Genomic DNA, 21,578 nt, shown 5'->3' with positions numbered 1-21,578 from the left:
ACCTCATGAGTTAGGAATATCTAGTTGATAGGCGAGTCTGCATACTTCCCTTTGTCAGGAGAGTATCGATGCATTATGGCTGACCTAAGTGTATAGAGTAGAAATCAGGTGGGGTTCCTCTGAAGATGGGTCGTACGGACTGGAAACATTGGGCAGTGTTTTCCGTCCCACCGCCCTCCCAGTGTGCTGGAGCTGGGATTTTCTGATCCCGCCGCTGTCAATGGAGTTTGCCGTTGTTTGCATCCTCCACTACCGGGGAACCCGCGGAGGGTGAAGGGGATGGGGGGGGGGGGGAGTGGGGGGCATCGATGGGACCGGAAAATCCTGCCAGCGGAAACGGTCGAAAATCCCACCCATTAACTCTGCTTCTCTGCACATAGGTGGGACAGAATCAAAGAAATCTATCCTGAACAACATGACCGACAATGTCTTGTTATGCTCTAGGTGTAGTATAAGCGGCTTCCTTGTGGTGCACTTGACAAACGAAGGTTCAGACGTGGAGATAACTTCAACATGTTTATTAAACTATTTAGACTTCTACTTGGGTTCGCCACTACTGTTAATCCTTGTATAGCTACTCAGACTGACGAACCAGTCTGCTACAATCCACGTGGTGGGAGTGATATTGTGTCTCTACTCACTGACTGTCTCCACTGGAAAGAGGCAGATTATGTGTGTAGTGTCCTTTATGTATGGCTTGGTGTAATGCCCTCCTGTGGTAGTGTCACCTCTGTGTGTATTGTGAATGCCCATTGGTTGTGTCCTATCTAACTGTTCTATTGGTTGAGTGTTTGTGTGTCATGTCTCTGGTGCTCCTTCTAGTGTCTAGCTAGTCTACATATTTACATTAATTCCTTGTGTATTTACAGTGATGCATATCACCACAGACAACACAGGGACTGCAGCAGCTCAAGAAGGCAGCTCACCCCCACCCTCACAAGGGCAATTGAGATAGGCAATACATGGTGGCCACAGCACATTAATAAATACATCTTTAAAAAGATACTCCTGGATATACTGGTATCTTCAGGAGAGGGTGGCAGGGGTTAAGTGAAAGTATTGAGCAAGGTTGATTTTATTTGAAGTAAGGTATTGTGCTATAATTCTCCATACAAACACTCCTTCACATTAGTCATCTAATGAAGGGGGTGTGTGACATTTAAGTTTCTATTGTGTTAACACTGATTGGCATTATGTTTCCACTTCCCTGTGAAATCCTAAACTCAGGCATTTTAAAATGAGATAATTGAGGACCTTTGCACGATGGTACCTTTTATTTGATTATTTTGGATTATTACTCACAACTAAATAAAACCTGAAACTCAGTGTCAGCAGATTGACAAGCACATTCACTCTGTTAGCCCTGAGGTTGAGGGCTCTATAATTACACGCTGGGAAGTATAAATGTGCAATTTATTTCTTGCGGAAGCAAGGATATTTCTTGAGTTGAAAAATTCACCAACTTTTCCCTTGCAAAACCTCAAACCGTTTCCTGCACATTTTCCTTCTCTGAGCTGGTACCTCTCTCAGCTTTGATTCGGAGGTGGTGGATTCACACGCTGGTACACAGCTTAAATTGATACCCCAGTGCTATTACTGAGGGGGTGCTGGCTGCATTTCTGAGATTTGGTCCATTGGGATAGAAATGAAACGATGGATTTTTCCTGTAGTTATATATGAAGCAAATTAATGAGTCCTTCTGTTACCTAACCAAGAACAGAGTGGGGTCAGTGTTGCCTTTAAATTAGATAAAAACATAGGTGACAACAAATTGCCAACCAGATTACATCCCTTTTCTTTTACAAATTTGCTTGTGAATATCGGCTGGTGAGACCAAATTTGATGCCCACTCTGGATTGCCCTTGAGAAGGTGGTGGGTGACCCACCATCTTGAATTGCCTACATGTGGTGTAGGCACACCCACCATGCTGATAGGGAGGGAGTTCAAGGATTTTGACCCAGCGACGGTGAATTATGTTGATGTGGCTGCGCTTTAACAGGAAAAGAGTCCCGTTTTGAGCGAGTTTGGCAGGTTGTTGCTCAGTGCCTGCAGCTATCAAACGGGATTCTGTTTTTTTCATGGCCTCGCGAAGACGCCCTGTCGAGGCCTCCCGTACCTTAATTTCCTGCAATGCAGGACGAGGTCGGGGAGCTATTTTTAAATGACTCCATACCACGGCCTCCTGAACTCCCCAATGCCCCAAACTGCCTGCTCGAGGGTCTTTGGCCCCCATTCACCCTACCGCTTAAGGGCAGGGTATCCCAGGCCTGATCTTCGGCATGGGCAATCTGCCAGAAGAGCAAAACCAGCCTGACACCCAGGTGGCACTGCCGGGGTGTTAGGCTCTCAGTGCTGAGGTGGCCAGGTAGCAGTGGCAGTGCCAGGGTACCACCCTGTCCAGAACCCGGACACCTGGGGGCCTCCAATGGCCTGGGAGAAACCCCCAGGTGCCCTTACAGCTGGTTCACATTCGTGTGGACCAGTGCTGAATGGCGCCTTGGCGAGTTCTCCCAGGCGTGGAAGTTCAATCCCAGGCCTTGGGAGACTCTGGCGCCGGCACGTTTACGTGACGACAACTGCTCACTTGAATATGCAAATCTGGACCCTCCCAGTGAGGGTGAGATCCAGTTTGCACCATCACGCAAGATCGTGAGAGCCCTCTCGTGAGATTTAGTGGTCTTGTGATGTCACGAGTCGGGCGTGACGAGGCTGTATGATCGCGCCCATAGTTACAAATCAGGATAGTTTTCTTTTATTCATTCTGGGTATGTGGGCGTCACTGGCAAAACCAGCATTTATTGTCCATCCCTAATTGCCTTTGAGAAGGTGGTGGTGAACTGCTTTCATGAACCGTTGCAGTTCATGTGGTGTAGGTACACCCACAGTGCTGTTAGGGAGTCCCAGCCTTTGACCCAGTGACAGTCAGGATGGTGAGTGGATTAAAGGGGAGCTTCCTTGTAGTGGTGTTCCCACAAGTCCATTTGTCCTTGTCTTTTGAGGTGGCGGTGGTCGTGGGTCTAGAAGGTGCTGTCCAAGGAGACTTGGTGAGTTCCTACAGTGAATCTTGTAGATGGTACATGCTGCTATTGAAGAGTCCAGGAGGAGGACGTTTGCAATGGCAGAGAGGTATCACTGGGAGTCCATGTTGGTGGAATGGGAACATGAGAAGCAGAAATTCCTCCATACCCTTCTAACATCAGGGGATGATGCTCTTGATTTCACACAGGAAGCCGAGCCAAGTTTTGTCAGTGAAATGGGGCCACCAGGACGAAGTGCGATGGACAATGTGAAAATGGCATATGCTGGACAGATCTATGTATGTAATGAGAAGGTAGTAAATGGACAACTGGAGTGAGTGGATGGGACACCAATAAAGTGGGCTGCTTTATTCTGGATGGTGTTGAGCTTCTTGAGTCTTGTTAGACCTGCACTCATCCAGGCAAGTGGAGAGTATTCATCACACTCCTGACTTGTGCCTTGTCGATGGTGGACAGACATTGGGGAGTCAGGAGAGGAGTTTCACAAAGCAGGATTTCTAGCACTTGGCTTAGTCCAGTTCAGTTTCTGGTCAATGGTAACTCTAAGGATGTTGATAGTGGGGAATTCAGCGATGGTAATGCTATTGAAAGTCAAAGGGCGATGGCTGGATTCTTTCTTGTTGGTGAAAATGAAATGAAATGATGGACATTGCTTGGCACTTGTGTGGCGCGAATGTTACTTGCCACTTGCCAGCCAAAGCTTAGATGTTGTCCACTGCATCTGTTTCTGAGGAAACACAATGGGCAGAGCATTGTGTGACTTGGAGGGGAACTTGGGATGATGGTAATCCTGTGGGCGGGATTCTCCTTCGGCGGGATCCTCGGTTTCATCGACAGCGCACTCACGCCCACGGGTTTCCCGACGGCGTGGGGGTGCCCACAATGGGAAACCCCATTGGCCGGTTGCTGGGACGGAGAATCCCGCTGTTGGCGGGGACGCGCTGCACCAGAAAATGGGTGCGGCGGGGTCAGAGAATTCTGCCTATGTGTTTGAGTTATTTGTCTCGGTGGTAGGTGGCATGGGTTTGGGAGATGTTGTTAAAAGGGGTTTGGAGAGTTGTTGCAGTGCCTGATTTTTGTCTGTAACAACCACATCCCATGAATGAATAAATTAAACAATCTTAAATTCAAGCTTTATTTTCAATTCCTGGATTTTTTTTGCGTTTTTAGAAACCCCCAACTCTAGAGTCGATTAAGCTAGGAAATGGCTGCTTTCGGCAAATACATCTCTCAACAACCGATATAGAATGCTTCCCTCCCCCACAATATTGTATTCATCTATATTCTCTTGAGCAGTGGTTTCGTTTTTATTACTTCAGAAATATTAAGAGACTGAGAGGGAGTCAGGATTTAACCTGAACTAAACAGGCTAAACATAAACCTATTAACACGAACTCAACATTTACCAACGCTGTTTACATGGGTGGGAAATGCCGACATCATTTTATTGGATTGGAGAAAGGTCACATCTTCCAGTATCAGGTGCGTGGAGCTCACTGAAACGACAGGTGATGCAAGAGATCACAATAATAATTCTACCGCTAGCTTCCATTGGAGATAGGCTGGGTGGCCATGCTGTAACATAAATGCAATACCTGACAGAGAGAGGCCTTTAAGATAATGAAATCATTTGACGGGGGTCGATGTATAGAAAATGTTTGCATTTGCGGGAAAATATGTTTTAGAGATTTTAAGGCCGCTAATAATTCCAATAGAAAATTCAAGGCAGGTTTTTTTTGACTCAAGAAGTGGCTACAATGCAGCATACACAGCTACAGAGGAACATTTTGGTAGATACCATAGGAACATTTAAAGGGAAGCTCGATGAGGGAGGGAGAATTGGAGGGAGTGAAATGAAGTAAAGTGGGAGGAGGCTCATGTGGTGCACATACGCCAGTACGGGCTCATGGGCTGAATGGCCTGTTTCTCTGATGTGCAAACACCTGGACCGATGCAAAACATCCTGAAGTAATGAACTTCCCCCAATATAGCAGAAGCTGCTGTCAGTGTGAAATTGCAGAAGAAATTTGATTGGAAATAAATCTCAACGGTCGCACAGGGCGTGGGAACTTTGGAAAGTTTATCCTTGTTTATTTGAGGATAATTGAATGTTGAAACTTCTGCCTCGCCTATTGTTGCACAATCACCTGACTTCAGTCGGTAAGCTGAGAGTTTTAAGTGGCAAAGTAACAAAATTAAAGCCAAACCCAAATAAATTCCAAATCCTGTTAATCCGGTTTACTTTCTGGCTCAGTATTAAGTTCAACATTTTTCAGATCGCTATCACTGCTCTCATGTTTCCTGAGTAACTATTTGCTAATGGAGTCGGAGTAGGATTTAATTTGGAATATCAGATGGTTTCAGATGCAGAGGTAATTGCCCACTGGAAATTTGAACTTCCCGGGCAATTTCCATGCAGTCTTTGCTCGGAGATTTCCAGGGGAGAGCCCCCAACAGCATCTTCCGGGGTAAATCCCTCTACTTTTCTACTAGATTCTCTGGTAAGAAGATTTTCTACTTCCTATGGAAGCTAAAGAAAATGCATGTCTGCATCGATTCTCACAAACTTCTGCAGATGTGCCATGGAGAGCATCCTACCCGGCCGCATTGCAGCCTGGTATGGCAACTGCTCAGCCCAAGATTGTAAGAAACTGCAAGAAATTGCAAGAAAGTGTGGTGAATTCAGCCCAATGCGTCACACAAGCTTGCCACCCTCACATTGATTCTGTCTACACCTCCCGCTGCCTCAGGAAGGCAGACAGCATTATCAGAGACCCCTCCCACCCAGGCATTGCCTTCTTCCAGACCCTTCCATCAGGCAGAAGATACAGATGTCTGAAGACTCGCACATCCAGACATCGGAACAGCTTCTTCCCCACAGCTACTAGACTCCTCAACACCTCCTCCTCGGACTGATCTGTTCCCTGTAAGAACACTATTCACGACGCTCTATGCTGCACTTGCTCATGTATTTGCTTTGTTTGCCTTTGTTACACACTGTGACCAATCACTGTTTGTCGATGTATTTTGCCGATTATTCTTTTTGTCTAATGTGTACGTACTGCGTACGATCCCTTGGCCGCGGAAAAATACTTTTCACTGTACTTTGGTACTTGTGACAATAAATCAATCAGATCCTGCGTACAACCAAACCCTGTCCCACTGCCACGCCCCCCCCCCCCCCCCCCTAGAGAGCAGAGGTTCTGGGCCAATGACAGTGTTTCTTTCTCCACAGATGTTGCCTGACCTGCTGAGCATTTTCAACATTTTCTGCTTTCATTTCTGATGTTCAGCATCCGCAGTGTTTGGCCTCTAATGTAATGGTTTACGATTGGTGGTTCCATGCCAGCTCCAGCTGCTTTCCTCTTTTCCAGGGTGAATCAGTGAGGTGTCAGTATATTCCGCAGGCCAAAAAGACTCCAGGTTCGGTCCCCAGGCTCTGAGATAACTGGAAGTGGGAATCGGGATGGGGTGAGGTGGTTGTGCTAGAATTGGCTTCCAGCCTGCCCTGGGTTGGGACGGGAGATAAACTCAGTTGATGATTGTAATCATTCGTCGGCAATATCTGTGCAGATATGAAGAGCAGGCATTGGCAAAGGCACTGAAGGAACATTTGTGGAGCAGCACCGCACCGCCAACTATTGCTGGAATAAAAGCAAATTACTGCGGATGCTGGAATCTGAAAACAAAAGAGAAAATGCAGGAAAACCTCAGCAGGGCTTTGACAAAGGGTCATCTGCACTCGAAACGTCAGCTCTTTTCTCTCCTTACAGATGCTGCCAGGCCTGCTGAGATTTTCCAGCACTTTCTTTCACTGCTGGCATGATGTTTTGTGCAAGAGGTGCAGCGTATGGCAATGACCTGGAACTCGCTGCCTATGGAGGTTTTCTTTTCGTTCATTTATGGGATGTGGGCGTTACTAGCTGGGCAAACATTTCTTGCCACCCGTAACTGCCCAGTGCCCTCCAGGGCGGCACAGTGGTCGGCACAGCTGACTCACAGCTCCAGGGTCCCAGGTTCGATTCCCGGCTGGGTCACTGTCTGTGTGGAGTCTGCGCTTTCTCCCCGTGTCTGCGTGGGTTTCCTCCGGGTGCTCCGGTTTCCTCCCACAGTCCAAAGATGTGCGGGTTAGGTGGATTGACCATGCTAAATTGCCCTTAGCGTCCAAAAAGGTTGGGTTGGGTTGGGTGGGGTTACGGGGATGGGGTGAAGGTGTGGGCTTGAGTGGGGTGCTCTTTCCAAGGGCCGGTGCAGACTCGATGGGCCGAATGGCCTCCTTCTGCACTGTAAATTCGATGATTCTCTGATTCCAGGGTGCATTTAAGAGTCAACCACATTGCTATGGGTCTGGAATCACATGTAGGCCAGACTGGGTAAGGGCGGCAGATTTCCCTCCCTGAAGGACATTAGTGAACCAGATGGGTTTTTACAACAATCGATTTGTGGTCATCATCAGACTTTTAATTCCAGATTTTAAAAAATTTAATTCAAAATACACCATGTGCCATGGAGAAATTTGAGCCTGGGTCTCGAGATCTTGCCCTGGGTGTCTGGAATATTCCTCCGGTGACAGTACCACTGACCCCCCCCCCCCCCGTCCCCGTTCCCCCCCCCCCCCCCCCCCCCCCGTCCCCCCAGGGTGGTTGAAGTGGAAATGATCAATGATTTCAGAAGGAGACCGGATGGACATTTGAAGAAGATAAATTTGCAGGACTTTGAGGATAGAACCAGGTAGTGGGACTGATTGGATTGTTCTACAGAGAGTTGGTATGGACTCGATGGGCTGAATGGTCTCCTTCTGTACCGTAATGACTCTATAACTCTAGGTGTGGCAGAAGTGAAATGCTTTCTGATCTATCACCCTTGCCCCACGAGTGGCACAACAAAGCGTGCCAAATAACTGAACAGCAAAATACCGGGGGTGCGGGAAATCGCAAATAAAAACAGAAAATGCTGGAAAATCTCAGCAGGTCCAGCAGCATCCATGGAGAGAGGAAGAGAGTTAACGTTTCGAACCCATGTGACTGACTTGAGAAGAAGGTTGTTTAAAGTGTTGGCCTGCCACTATACCACTGGTGAGAAGTGGTTCTATATTGATCCAATATTGGGCAGCTATATTGGGGAGCAGGATTCAGTGGCCTCGTTTCTCTCGAGCGAGAGCACGACCAGGCAGGTGAATAGCGGCAGCGGCCAAAAATGAGAACTGCGCCGAGCACAAACCCATTTGCGATGTAACCGTCTCACTTTCGTAGGCGAAATCAGGATCCCGCCGTAGCGGGGCAAGAAAACAATAATCGCAACTTAAGCCCTATTTCCACACAATTAGTGGGAGCCATCCCATATCCAACCAGCAAGTGGGCACGCTGGCACCAATTAGTACTCCTTTTGAAAACCGTCAAACTGGCGGAAAGGCTGCTGCGGAGACCCTAGGAGGTGAGTGGCCATCTTCGCTCACAAGCAATGTGCCCGGGGCAGGGAAAGGGGTGGAGTGGGCCACCGAGGGAGGGGGGCCACCGAGGGAGGGCGTGCTGCTCGGGTTGGGGTGGGTCACCATGGGGGGGCTGGGGGCATCGGGGCTGGGGGCTCTGCTGGGGGAATGGCAACCATGTGTGGATCCTCCATACCAACCCCTGGAACATGTGTATCCATTCTGGGAACTACCCTGGTTCCTGCCTGTCTGCCCCACTCACCACCCATAACTCTCACTGACTGCGGAGGCCTCTGGCTGTTCGGCTGAAGGCTATTGCTAATAGAGAATTGTGGTTAGGAGAGCACTTCACACATCTCAAGTGGATTCCTGTGGGTGCATGTGGGAATTATTGCTTTGCATCCCCCAATCACACCTTGATGCCTGGGCACTGTGCTTGATCGCTGCAGGAGGCAACACCACAGAGGCAGCAAACAACATCCGAACATCCAGCGGATGGGCCCCATCCCCAGGCACATGTCCGCGGCTGGGTTCGGCAATGTTCTGTCCGCACACACCCCTCCTTACTCCCTACCCACCCCCACCCTCCCTGTGGAGGTTATTGACAAAGAGTCATCCAAACTCGAAAGGTTAGCTCCCTTCTCTCTCCACAGATGCTGTCAGACCATCTGGCTCTGGGTCACTGTCCGTGTGGAGTTTGCACATTCTCCCCGTGTCTGCGTGGGTCTCACCCCTACAACCCAAAGATGTGCAGGGTAGGTGGATTGGCCACACTAAATTGGAAAAAAATAATTGGGTACTCGAAATTTATTTTTAAGTACATAATATGACATGGGGCGTGATTCTCCCGCAATTGGCAGGGCGGCTCGTACCGGCGCATGCACAGAACCGCCGGCATGTTTCCTGCGCATGCACTGGAGCTTTCCTTTCCGTGCCAGCCACGGCAGAGCCTTATAGAGGAAAGAGTGCCCCCACGGCACAGGCCCTCCCACAGATCGGTGGGCCCCGATCGCGGGCCAGGCCACCGTGGGGGCCGGATCCTCCCCCCCCCCCCCCCCCCCCCCCCCCCCGCTCTCCCGAGGACTCCACAAGCCGCCCTCCAAGCCAGGTCCTGCCAGGATGGAGCAAGACTATTTCACGCCGGCGGGACTGGCCGAAAATAGGTGGCCGCTCGGCCCATCGGGGCCCGGAGAATTGCCAGGCGACCCCAACCGGCGCGATCCCCGCCCCTGCCCGAAAACCAGCGTTGGAGAATTCGGCACCCGGCGTCAGAGCGGCAGGGCGGGATTCACGCCGCCCACCGGCGATTCTCCAACCCGGCGGGGGGGTCAGGAATCCGCCCATGATGGCAAACTATGAAACTTCGGAAGTGGATCAAGTTGGATGCCCAGATGTATTGTTTCAGAGACTGGATCCCTGCCGTACTGAGTAAACATGGGAGGGGCAGACCATTCGTAAACACGTGGAGGTAGAGAGACACTCCATCAATCAGCGCTGCCATCAAGAAATGTTTTTGAATCCGTACCTGATCGACCTGTTATAGACAAAACTGATGCCTCAGTGGAAGAATCATAGAATCTACAGTGCAGAAGGAGGCTATTCAGCCCATCGAGTCTGCACTGGCCCTTTTTTAGAAAGAGAACCCTATCTAAGCCCACACCTCCATCCTATCCCTGCAACCCCATCCAATTATTTTGGACACTAAGGGGCAATTTAGCATGGCCAATCCACCTAACCTGCACATCTTTGGACTGTGGGAGGAAACCGGAGGGTTGTGTGATGCTGCTTCAGATAACACTGGCTGCCATATTAACCGCCATTAACAGAGCCAATTAAGGAGAAAACACAATTAGTAACATTTACTGGCGACTCCGGTGCAACAATTTACTGTTGATCTGTTAGCTTACTTAGTGGTGCTGTTCAGTGCAAATAATATACTGGGGTGTCAGCCATTTGAGACTGCATTATAGAACATAGAACATAGAACAGTACAGCATAGAACAGGCCCTTCGGCCCTCGATGTTGCGCCGAGCAATGATCACCCTACTCAAACCCACATATCCACCCCATACCCGTAACCCAACAACCCCCCCCTTAACCTTACTTTTTTAGGACACTACGGGCAATTTAGCATGGCCAATCCACCTAACCCGCACATCTTTGGACTGTGGGAGGAAACCGGAGCACCCGGAGGAAACCCACGCACACACGGGGAGTAAGTGCAGACTCCGCACAGACAGTGACCCAGCCGGGAATTGAACCTGGGACCCTGGAGCTGTGAAGCATTTATGCTAACCACCATGCTACCGTGCTGCTCGTATTATAGGAAGAAGGAACAGTGATTGCCTGACTATGTAGAAGTGTAAGGATGCACTAGCATTTAGTCAGATTGACAATTTAAAATTAAGGATGGTTCCTTTAAAAATCCTCACTTTATGGAGTTGTTAGTCAAAGAAACATTTTGTTCTCTTACCTATAAAATATATTGCAACTACAATTGAAGAAAAGATGGTGACTGCACAAAGGAGTACCAGAATCCTCTTGGTTGCCCTGGGCGGCCGTCTGCGGGGTCCTAGGGAACAAGATGACACGTGAACTTAACACTGCTGTACCTGACGTAAAGCAGGAATTCAGACCGTTACCAACTTTCGCTTGATGCACAACTTGAACTTAGGGACAGCTCTGAGCATAGCCTAACCCTAACCCTAACAGGGTTAATTCAGCTGATGGGTCAGCTGGGGCCAGAGGGTGCCCAGGGGGGTGGCCCACCTCCTGGCCGCCCCCCGCTCAAAGGGGAAAGAACGGAACGTGGCCAGTTGGACTGGAACCAAAGGGTGGCAGGAAAATTGTAGCTGAACAATGGGCTCCCTTCAAAACAGAACTGGTCTGGACACAGACAAGGTATATTCCCCTAAAATGGAAATGTAGGACAAACACATCAAGAGTTCCTTGGATGAAAAAGGAGATAGAAATTAAGATAAGTAAGAAAAAGTGTGGTTTATGAAAGGCATCAGGTAGAAAATACAGTTGAGAATTAAGAGGAAAACAGAAGGTTAAGAGGGGAGGTAATAAAGCACATTAGAGCAGCAAAGAGGGGGTATGAGTAAAGACTGGCAGCCAACCTAAAGGGGAAATCATGTTTAACTAAGTTGCTGGAGATTTTTGAAGAGTGACAGAGGGGATCACGGAGGATAATGCTGTTGATGTGGTGTTCATGAACTTTCAGAAGGTTGATACAGTATCACACAACAGACTTGTGAGAAAGGGCAGCAGCGACAAGCATACAGAATTGGTTGAATAATACGAAGCGGAGAGTAATGGTTAATGGATATCTTTTGGGCTGGAGGACGGTTTGAAGTGGTATTCCCGGGGTCGATACTGGGACCCTTCCTTTTCCTAACAGATATTAATGATCTAGATCTTGGTGTGCAGGGATCAATTTCAAAGTTTGCGGATGACACAAAACTTGGAAGTATTGGAAACTGTGAAGAGGACAGTGTAGAACTCGAAAAGCGCATAGACAAGATGGTGGAATGGGCAGATAGGTGGCAAATGAAGTTCGATGTGGAGAAGTGTGAGGTGATGCGTTTTAGTAGGAAAACATGGAGAGACAACATCAAATAAGGGATAAAAGGGGTGCAGGAGCAGAGAGACCTAGGTGTTAATGTGCATAAGTAATTGAACGTGAAAGGACAGGTGGAGAGAGCAGTTAATAAAGCGGATAATATTCTGGGATTTACTATTAGGTCATAGAGTACAAGAGCAAGGAGATTATGCTGAATTTATACAAGACACTAAGTTCGACTCAACTGGAGTGTTGTGCACAGAGCCAGGCGCAACACTACAGGCAAGATGCGAACGCATTGGAGAGGGTGCAAAGGAGGTTTACAAGAACGGTTCCAGGGATGAGGAACTTCAGTTATGAGGATAGATTGGAGAGGTTGGGATAATTTTCCTTGGAGAGACGAAGGCTTGGAGAGAGGAGATTTGATAAAGATGTTCAAAATCATGAGGGGGCTGGACAGAGTGAATAGGGAGAACCTGTTTCGTAAAAGGATCAAGAACGAGATGGCACAGATTTAAAGGGAGTCGCAAAAGAAACAAATGTGATGAGAGAAAATACTTTGTCACATCGCGAGTGGTTGGGGTCTGGAATGCGCTGCCTGGAAGTGTGGTGGAGGCAGGTTCATCATGGCATTCGAGAGGGCACTGGATTATTACTTGAATAGAAACAGTGTGCGGGGGAGGACGGGGAAAAGGCACGATGCATCAAATGGCCTCCTCCTGTGCCATAACAATTCTGTGATTCTGTGAACACTGAGCCATTGAAAGAGATATTACATACGGCAGGTGACCAAATGATTTTCCAGACTTACTGAAACGTTTGCGCCAGCGTTTGCGAATGACAGATTTTGAGGGGCCCTCTGGTGGTTGCGCCGTTGGCGCCTCTGACGTTGACGCCTCTAACAAGGGCGCGTCCTGCCCCTGGGTCTCAGCCTGTTTAGCAGTGAGTGAAGAGTCATCCTTTGAATCCACTGACATCAATTCAGATCCCAGGGCGGGACTTTCTGAGCAAGGCTGAGGTGATGCTTCCAATCTTGTCACTGTTGAGGAAGGCACTGTGAATCCCTGGGGCTCAATGTCTTCAGAGCTCAAAGTGAGGTCTTCTGAACACTGTGCGGGTGATGCTTCAGATACTGTTAATTCGGATAAGGGTATAATCTCTCCCTGCGGTTCAGCAGATCTCACAGGTCCAGAGAGTTCAACATTCAAATTCTGTAACATTGATTCAGAATTTTGGAAATTAATAATCAAATATAGTAGAAGTGCATACATATTTTAAAAATATTTGTTCTGGCATTTGTATAGCACCCATAAAGTGACCAAATGCTGATCTCAATGTGCTACACAGTAGCATTATCAGACTAAGTTCTGATATTGAGCCACATGAATATATATTAAGACAGTAACCAAAAGCATGGCTAAATACACAGGTTATTAAGAAGATGGGGAGAGAGGTAGGAAGGCAAAGAAGTTTAGAGAGGGCTTAAGACCTGGAAAGCTAAGGGCATGAAAATGAAGTGAAATGAAAATCGCTTATTGTCACCAGTAGGCTTCAATGAAGTTACTGTGAAAAGCCCCTAGTCGCCACATTCCGGCGCCTGTCCGGGGAGGCTGGTACGGGAATGTACGGGCATGGTCACTAATGGCAGAGTGATGAATATTGGACAATATTGTACAAGAGACCAGAAATGGACGAGTATAGAGTTCTCAGAGGGCTTCGAAGCACATTAAAAATTCCAGTTCCCAAGCCTTAATCTCTGAGTTACTAGCTTTGGTCTACACTACTGTGTCAATATTTACCAGTGTAAATTCCTGTGTCAACATTTGCCAATTCCGTTTTGCTGTGTCAGTTGTCACAGGCTCTGAAAAGTGTGTCTAAGTTGCCTCGACAAACACCATTGCCATCCCCTAAATTAAAACAAACTGAATCGCATCAAATGACTGTGGATAGTGGCCCAGGCAATTCATTTACAAATATTATTATAAACCTTTGGGTATGGGGACGAGTTCCAGAGACCTGGAGATCACAAAGTCCTGGCTGACCTTTCAATGCAGTGCTGAGGGGGTTGAGGGCGTCAGATGGGATGTCAAATCAAGTCCTTGTTTACTTTCACGGTAGATTTCGAACGATCCATTGACACCATTTCAAAGATTAGGGGTGGAGTTCTCCAGGCCAATGTTTATCTCTAACCAACCTCATATGGTCATGAAGACATTCTTGTCTGTAGGAGCTTGCTGTATGTAAATTTCCTTTTCCATATCCAACAGCGCCTACATTTCAGATGACATTTCAAATTGTCCATTCCAAGCCTTCTGGCGAGCAAAGCTCAAACAGAACAGGCCAGTCAAATATAAATGCAAATAGGTCGTAACTCCAGAGCTTGCAGGAGGATGGGGGAATAGCAGAGAAGGAGGAAAGGAGCAAGGGGATGATGGTTGGAGAGAGGGGGAGGGGGGGGGGGGGGGAGATGAGACGAGGCTTTAGAGATGAAGGGAGGGTTTGAGGGAGGGGAGACGGGGTGAAAAAAGGGATTGAGGAAGGGAGGGAGTGAAAGGGCAGGTGAGAGGAAGAGGGGACGGAACAGGGGAGTGTGGGAATGAGGGACAAGGAAGAGAGAGGGACAGGTGGGAGAGAGCGTGGGAGAGGGAGAGGATAATGGCAGGAGAGTGGGGGAAATGGGAGAGAAGGGGGAAACAGGGAAAGGCTTTCGAGATGAAGGTAGGGTTTGAGAGAGGGGAGAATGAATGAAACGGGGAGGGAGGGAGCGAGGGGAGGAGGGGAGAGGACGAGGGGAGGGAACAAGCGAGTGTAGGAATGAGGGACAAGATAGAGAGAAGGACAGGTGGGAGAGAGTGGGGGGGAGAGGTTAATGGTGGGAGAGAATGGGAAAATGGTAGAGAAGCAGAGAGTGAGGGAGCAGGGACAGCATTGAACTCTCATCCAGAATTGAAGAATTATTTTGTACTAGTGCTGTTTATCTGCAAACTATTCTCATTAATATTTAAATCCACCTGGTCTCATCTCAAAATCTACCTTCACAGGTTTGCACATGTTCGCTGTCGAAGGAACATAGAGTAACATAGGAAATAGGAGGAGGCCATTCGGCCCCTCAAGCCTGCTCTGCCATTCAACTAGATCATGGCTGATCTTCTACTTTGAAGCCATTTTCCTATACTATCCCCTTATCCCTTGATTGTTTTACTGTCTGGAAATCTATTAATCTCTGTCTTGAACATACTGAATGACTGAGCCTCCGTGGTCCTCTGGGCCGGAGAATTCTAAAGATTCAACACTCTCTGAGTGAAGAAATCTCTTCTCATCTCACTCCTAAAGGGGCTGTTTAGCACAGGGCTAAATCACTGGCTTTGAAAGCAGACCAAGCAGGCCAGCAGCACGGTTTGATTCCCGTAACAGCCTCCCCAAACAGGCGCCGGAATGTGGCGACTAGGGGCTTTTCACAGTAACTTCATTTGAAGCCTACTCGTGACAATAAGCGATTTTCATTTCATGTCATTAAATGGCTGACCCTTTATCCTGAGACTGTGTCCCCTGATTGTAGCCCCCCCCCCCCCCCCCCCGCTCCCCCCACTCAGCCAGGGGAAACATCCTTCAGGCATTTACACTGTGGAGCCCTGTGAGGACTTTGTGTGTTTCAATAAATCACCTCTCATTGATCAAACTCTGGAGAGTACAGGCCCAGTCTCCTCAATCTCTCCCCATACAACAATCCTGCCATGCCAGGAGTCAGTCTGATGTGTCTTCGTTGACCTCCCTCTATGGCAAGTATATCCTTTCTTAGCTAAGGAGACTAAAACTGTACCCGATACTCTAGGTGTGGTCTCACCAATGCTCCATAAAATTGCATTTTTACTCCTTTACTGAAATACTCTTCCGATACAGGTCAACATACCTTTCTAATTGCTTGTTGCACCTGCAGGCAGTGACTCATGGACAAGGTCACCCAGGCCCCTTTGGATATCCACAATTTCTAACCTTCTACTATTTAAGAAACACTGTTCGGTTTTTCCAACCAAAGTGAATAATCTCACATTTGTACACATTATATTCCATCTGCCATGTTCCTGTCACTTAGCCCCATCCAAATCCCTATCAAACCTCCTCCCATCCTCCTCACAACATACAATCTCCCGTAGTTTTGTGTCAGCGAACAAGCCCCTTTCACTGCCGGAACCTTCCAGCCCAGCCAACGTCAATGGACGTTTCACTGGCTCGCCGCATCCACTGTGGCAGAACCCGCCACGGTGGGGCCAAGAAATTCTGGCCATGGAAATATTACATATGGTCCCCACATCCAAATCATTGATATAGATTGTGAATAGAATCCTCACTTTCAGAAGGAGGCCATTCGGCCCATCGGGTCTGCACAGACCCTCTGAAAGAGCACCTTACGTAGGCCCAATCCCCACCCTATCCCCGTAACCTCACCTAGAGGCAATTTGGCGTGGCCAATCCACCTAACCTGCACATCTTTGGACTGTGGGAGGAAACCAGAGCGCCCGGAGGAAACCCACGCAGACACGGGGAGGATGTGCAGACTCCGCACAGACAGTGACCCAAGGCCGGAATTGAACCCGAGTCCCTGGCGCTGTGAGGCAGCAGTGCTAACCACTGTGCCAGCATGCTGTCCAATAGCTGGAGCCCAACCAAAGATCCTCCAAGTAAAGGCTTGTTTTCCACCCTTTCCCATTTGTTTGTTAATCCCATTTAATGCAAGGGTTTGCATTATATTTGATTCAATGACACCTGGTGCTATTTTCTGCAATAGTTGCCTAATTGGCTTAGGTTCTTTGCTTTGGGCAAGAGGCAGATTGCTGAAAGCTTGCAAATAGGGAGTGCCTGTTTATCAAGCTCTGTATTACTCCCATGCTCTTGAACACTATGAAACATCAGTGTTCTTCAATCTGAATGACTTCTTGGGTCTCTTTGTCCAGTGACTAAAATTCACATTTCAATCTGTCGCAAACACTTTGCATTTGCGGCACGGTGGCACAGGGGTTAGCACCGTTACCTCACAGCGGCAGGGACCCCGGTTCAATTCCGGCCTTGGGTCACTGCCTGTGTGGAGTTTACACTTTCTCCCCGTGTCTGCGTGGGTTTCCTCCGGGTGCTCCGGTTTCCTTCCACAGTCCAAATTGGGTTACGGGAATAGGGCAGGGGTGTGGCCCTCGGTGGGGGGGGGGGGTGGGGGGGTCTTTCCGGAGGGCCGGTGCAGACTCGATGGGCCGAATGGCCTCCTGCTGCACTGTAAATTCTATGATTCTAGAATTGTAATTGGCCAGGCTAACTTGACCCTTAGTGTCCGAAATGTTAGGTGGGGTTACTGGGTTATGGGGATGAGGTGGAGGCATGGGCTTAAGTAGAGCGTTCTTTCCAAGGGTCGGTGCAGACTCGATGGGCCGAATGGCCTCCTTCTGCACTGTAGGAATTCTATGGAATTCTACGGAAGCATTAGCATTGTGAGAGGCACCAAGGTATTTGTCATGCTAGCTACGATATTCAAATTGCATAAAATATACACATCAAAGACAGGTCGTTCAACCCAACTATTCTATGCTCCACATGAGCATCCACCCATTTTGATTCAGCTCACCCTCGCAGCGCATTCTTCCATTCTTTTCCCCCTCATGCATTTATTTTGGTTCCACTCCTTCTGTGCAAATCACTTCAACCACACCCTGTGGCAGCCAGTCCCACATTTCACTCACAAATTTCACAGTGAGTTTGCGCAACATCAGGTTAACTTTGATTGCTTGCTGACACCTGCCATTATTTAACCAGATTAAAAAATTGAGCTGAAATATTTTGAAAAGGAAATCATTGGTCTGTGCTCCGTGTGGCAGTGGGAGGCCACATTGCCAAGGTGGAAGCTTCTGAAGCTGCGGAACGTGTCCGAGAAAATAAATTGGCCCCGAGTTGGCGGTGCCTTGGGAGCACTCTGAAAATTTCAACAAGGTTCAGCGGAACCAGTCCTTTGGGCAATCTGCAAGGAATCTTTGTTTAGTAACTCCAAGGAAGCTGGCGGTAAAGGAACATAATTTTATTTAACTATTTACAAAGTTCTGCTCAAGGCAGAATATCACTCCCAGTAGAGTCTTTGCTGTGAGGGCTAACCGCAGCTGAGCCAGATTTTATCTTAGTTCACAACGAGCCCCAGAGGGGTGGCCCCTGCCCTCTGCCTGGGAAACTCATACTCCACTTGTCCCATGCGGAGACCAATGATGGTTTCTCCGTCGTCCTCGTGGGGTCATGGCGCGAACAAGCTATGCTATATAATAATCTATCCACTGAATGTTGTATGGGAAACCTGTGCTTCATAAGTACTGTTAAAAAAAAAGACTTGCAATGACAGAACGCCTTTCACAAATTTCAGGACTTCACACAGTGCTTGAAGAACTTCTGTCATTGTTGGACAGGATACCACCCCCTCCCCCTCCCCCACCTCTGGAGTAAGTCCATGGGATAATTTATGTCCATCGAATACAGTGATGGGAACCCGAGGTTAGTGGGTGGGCTGCACGAGGGACCCTCCTTCACCTCAGCGGGCAGCAAAATTGAAATCGGGCTTGTTCACGAACTGTGTGCCTTGAATAAGTTTGAACACATATTAGGGGCCTCACGGTAGCATGGTGGTTAGCATCAATGCTTCACAGCTCCAGGGTCCCAGGTTCGATTCCCGGCTGGGTCACTGTCTGTGTGGAGTCTGCACGTCCTCCCCGTGTGTGCGTGGGTTTCCTCCGGGTGCTCCGGTTTCCTCCCATAGTCCAAAGATGTGTGCGTGAGGTGGATTGGCCATGCTAAATTGCCCGTAGTGTAAGGTTAATGGGGGCATTGTTGGGTTACGGGTATACGGGTTACGTGGGTTTAAGTAGGGTGATCATTGCTCGGCCGAAGGGCCTGTTCTGTACTGTTCTATGTTCATATAATACACGGCAAATGTTTCATACCATTTCATAGTTAAAGAAAATGCTTAACCATTCATGTCGTAATGGAACTCTCATCAACTTCAAGTGGTGAAATAAATATTTACACTTGATTGGAGCGCACGGCTCTCACGGTCGATGCTGTGAGCAATCAGCACGCGCCGCGCTTCACTCGCCCTCGCTCTACGTGCAGATGACTTTAGTCAAGCCGGTGGAAAAAAACCTACGCGGATAGAAACTAGCGGAATGTGGCAATCCTGCGCCTGGGCAACGGGTCAGCGAAATGCCTTGTGGGCCGCACTCAGAACTCAGAGGGGCTGCATGCCCCCCCCCCCCCCCCCCCGGACATCTCGACAGAAAGACTGCATGGCACTCCCTCAGGACCGCACTGGACACACCAGCTTAGATTTCATGCTTACTTTTCTTTAATGGGGCTTGACCTCATAACCGTGTGACTCACGGGGCACTGCCCACTGAGCCACATCGGATAGCTTTACATTTCAGCATGACAGGGCGGCATGTGGCGCAGTGGTTAGCACCGGGACTGCGGCGCTGAGGGCCCAGGTTCGAATCCCGGTTCTGGGTCACTGTCCGTGGAGTTTGCACATTCTCCCCATGTTTGTGTGGGTTTCACCCCCACAACCCAAAGATGTGCAGGGTAAGTGGATTGGCCACGCTAAATTGTCCCTTAAGTGGAGAAAAAAATAATTGTGTATTCCAAATTTATAAAAATAAATTTTAAAAAATATGTCAGCATGATTTCAATACAATTCTGTAAATACGGAGCAGGTTCTCAGCAGTTAAGATAAAAGAGCTACTTCACGGCGCCAGGGGCCCGGGTTTGATTCCCGGCTTGGGTCACTGTCTGTGCGGAGTCTGCACGTTCTCCCCGTGTCTGCGTGGGTTTCCGCCGGGTGCTCCCGTTTCCTCCCACAGTCCAGAGATGTGCAGGTTAGGTCTATTGCTCATGCTAAATTGCCCTGTCGTGTCCAAAGGTTAGGTTGGGCTACTGGGTTACGGGGATGGGGTGGAGGTGTGGGCTTAGGTAGGGTGCTCTTTCAGGGGCCAGTGTCAACACGATGGGCCAAATGGCCTCCTTCTGCACTGTAAATTCTATTAAACACATCAGGTTAAAACCAGTGGATATAGAATCGGTGATAGTGTCCACCTGAACCATTAGCTTATCTGTGTCCTTTCAAACGCTGACAGACCCACTGTGTACATCCAGAATTTTCCATTTAAACAACGATAAAGAAAAGATTTTTTAAAACATAACAACGAGTACTTCAGAAACACTGATTTAAATTTCTCAATTTTGAGTCTTACCATGATTAAAGATTTTCAGCACACGCGTTCCTTGGCTGTCAGTGGCTCATGTGTTACGGGTCCTGGTTTTACACAAAGTGCACAGTCCTGTGACGCAGTGACAGATGCTGTAATCAGGATGAGTTCTGTTTTAATAGACTAATCACAAAAGTTATTCAGCCGGTATAACCAGTTGCCCAATGTTGTATGTAGACAAATACCACGAATATACGCTGAACTGTTGCCTGGCAACCACTTAATTTTTGCTGATAGTAACTAAATGTGCCTCAGAAAGTTGTTTTAGGAAGGGCGGTAAGGACCAAACAGATCGAGGCTGAGATATGAAGACCAAAGCATTTCAGGTTCTCAGCAGTTAAGATAAAAGAGCTACTTCACAGCGCCAGGGGCCCGGGTTCGAAATCTCCCCACAGTTCCCATGAAAATCCTGGCGAATCAGAAGGTGAGCTAATTGCCTCAAGATGCCCAATCAATGAGGCAGGCAGCTTTACTTACTGCTTGCCGCACCCCCCTCCCCCCGCCCCCATAACTGGCACCCTGCTTTGCCCCCCAGGCTTGGGGAAGTGAGCAGAGTCGGGAACAGGGCTGAGTGGGGACAAGCTACCGGCGTCATCCCATCTCTGTCCTGCTTTTGAATGGGAAAATTGGGATGGAATACTAACAGAACCAGATTTAAGATAATTTAATATAAAGATTTAAGATAGGAGCTGATCATTGACTTCAGGAAGCGAAGTACCGTACACCCCATCTGTCTGCATCACTGGTGCCGAAGTGGAGATGGTTGACAGCTTCAAATTCCTAGGTGTGCACATCACCAACAATCTGTCCTGGTCCACCCATGTCGAAGCTATGACCAAGAAAACACAACAGTGCCTATACTTCTTCAGGAAACTGAGGGAATCCGGCATGTCTACATTGGTTCTTACCAATTTTTACAGATGCACCATAGAAAAGCATCCTATCTGGCTGCATCACAGCCTGGGTATGGCAATTGCTCGGCCCAAGACCGTAAGAAGCTACAGAGTTGTGAACACAACCCAGTCCATCACACTAAACTGCCTACCATCCATTGACTTTGCCTACACCTCCCGCTACCTCGGGAAAATCATAGACCCCTCCCACCCAGGCTATTCCCTCTTCCAACCTCTTCCAATCGGGCAGGAAATACAAAAGTCTGAGAACACGGACTAACAGATTCAAAAACAGTTTCTTCCCCTCTGTTACTAAACTCCTGAATAACCCTCTTATGGACTGAACTGACCTCTCCACGCATCTTCTCTAC

The 21,578-nt window shown here is 48.4% G+C and overlaps 1 protein-coding gene across 1 annotated transcript in view; it reads right to left on the bottom strand.

Moving 5' to 3' along the window:
* LOC119954429 (transmembrane protease serine 5-like) overlaps positions 1 to 20,395 on the bottom strand; it is a 44,684-nt gene extending 24,289 nt beyond the window's left edge. Inside the window, exons 1-3 of the mRNA XM_038779638.1 lie at positions 20,300 to 20,395; positions 12,844 to 13,243; positions 10,941 to 11,039 (exon numbers count right to left, since the gene is read on the bottom strand). Coding sequence (XP_038635566.1) covers positions 10,941 to 11,039; positions 12,844 to 13,243; positions 20,300 to 20,302 — 502 coding nt within the window. The 5' untranslated portion in view covers positions 20,303 to 20,395. The remainder of the gene's footprint in view (positions 1 to 10,940; positions 11,040 to 12,843; positions 13,244 to 20,299) is intronic.
* Positions 20,396 to 21,578: the final 1,183 nt, after the last annotated feature.

Source organism: Scyliorhinus canicula, chromosome 19, assembly GCF_902713615.1.
Source record: "Scyliorhinus canicula chromosome 19, sScyCan1.1, whole genome shotgun sequence".
NCBI classification, from domain to species: domain Eukaryota; kingdom Metazoa; phylum Chordata; class Chondrichthyes; order Carcharhiniformes; family Scyliorhinidae; genus Scyliorhinus; species Scyliorhinus canicula.
Note: the sequence above shows the minus strand (reverse complement) of the source record. Positions and strands in the feature narration are given on the sequence as shown.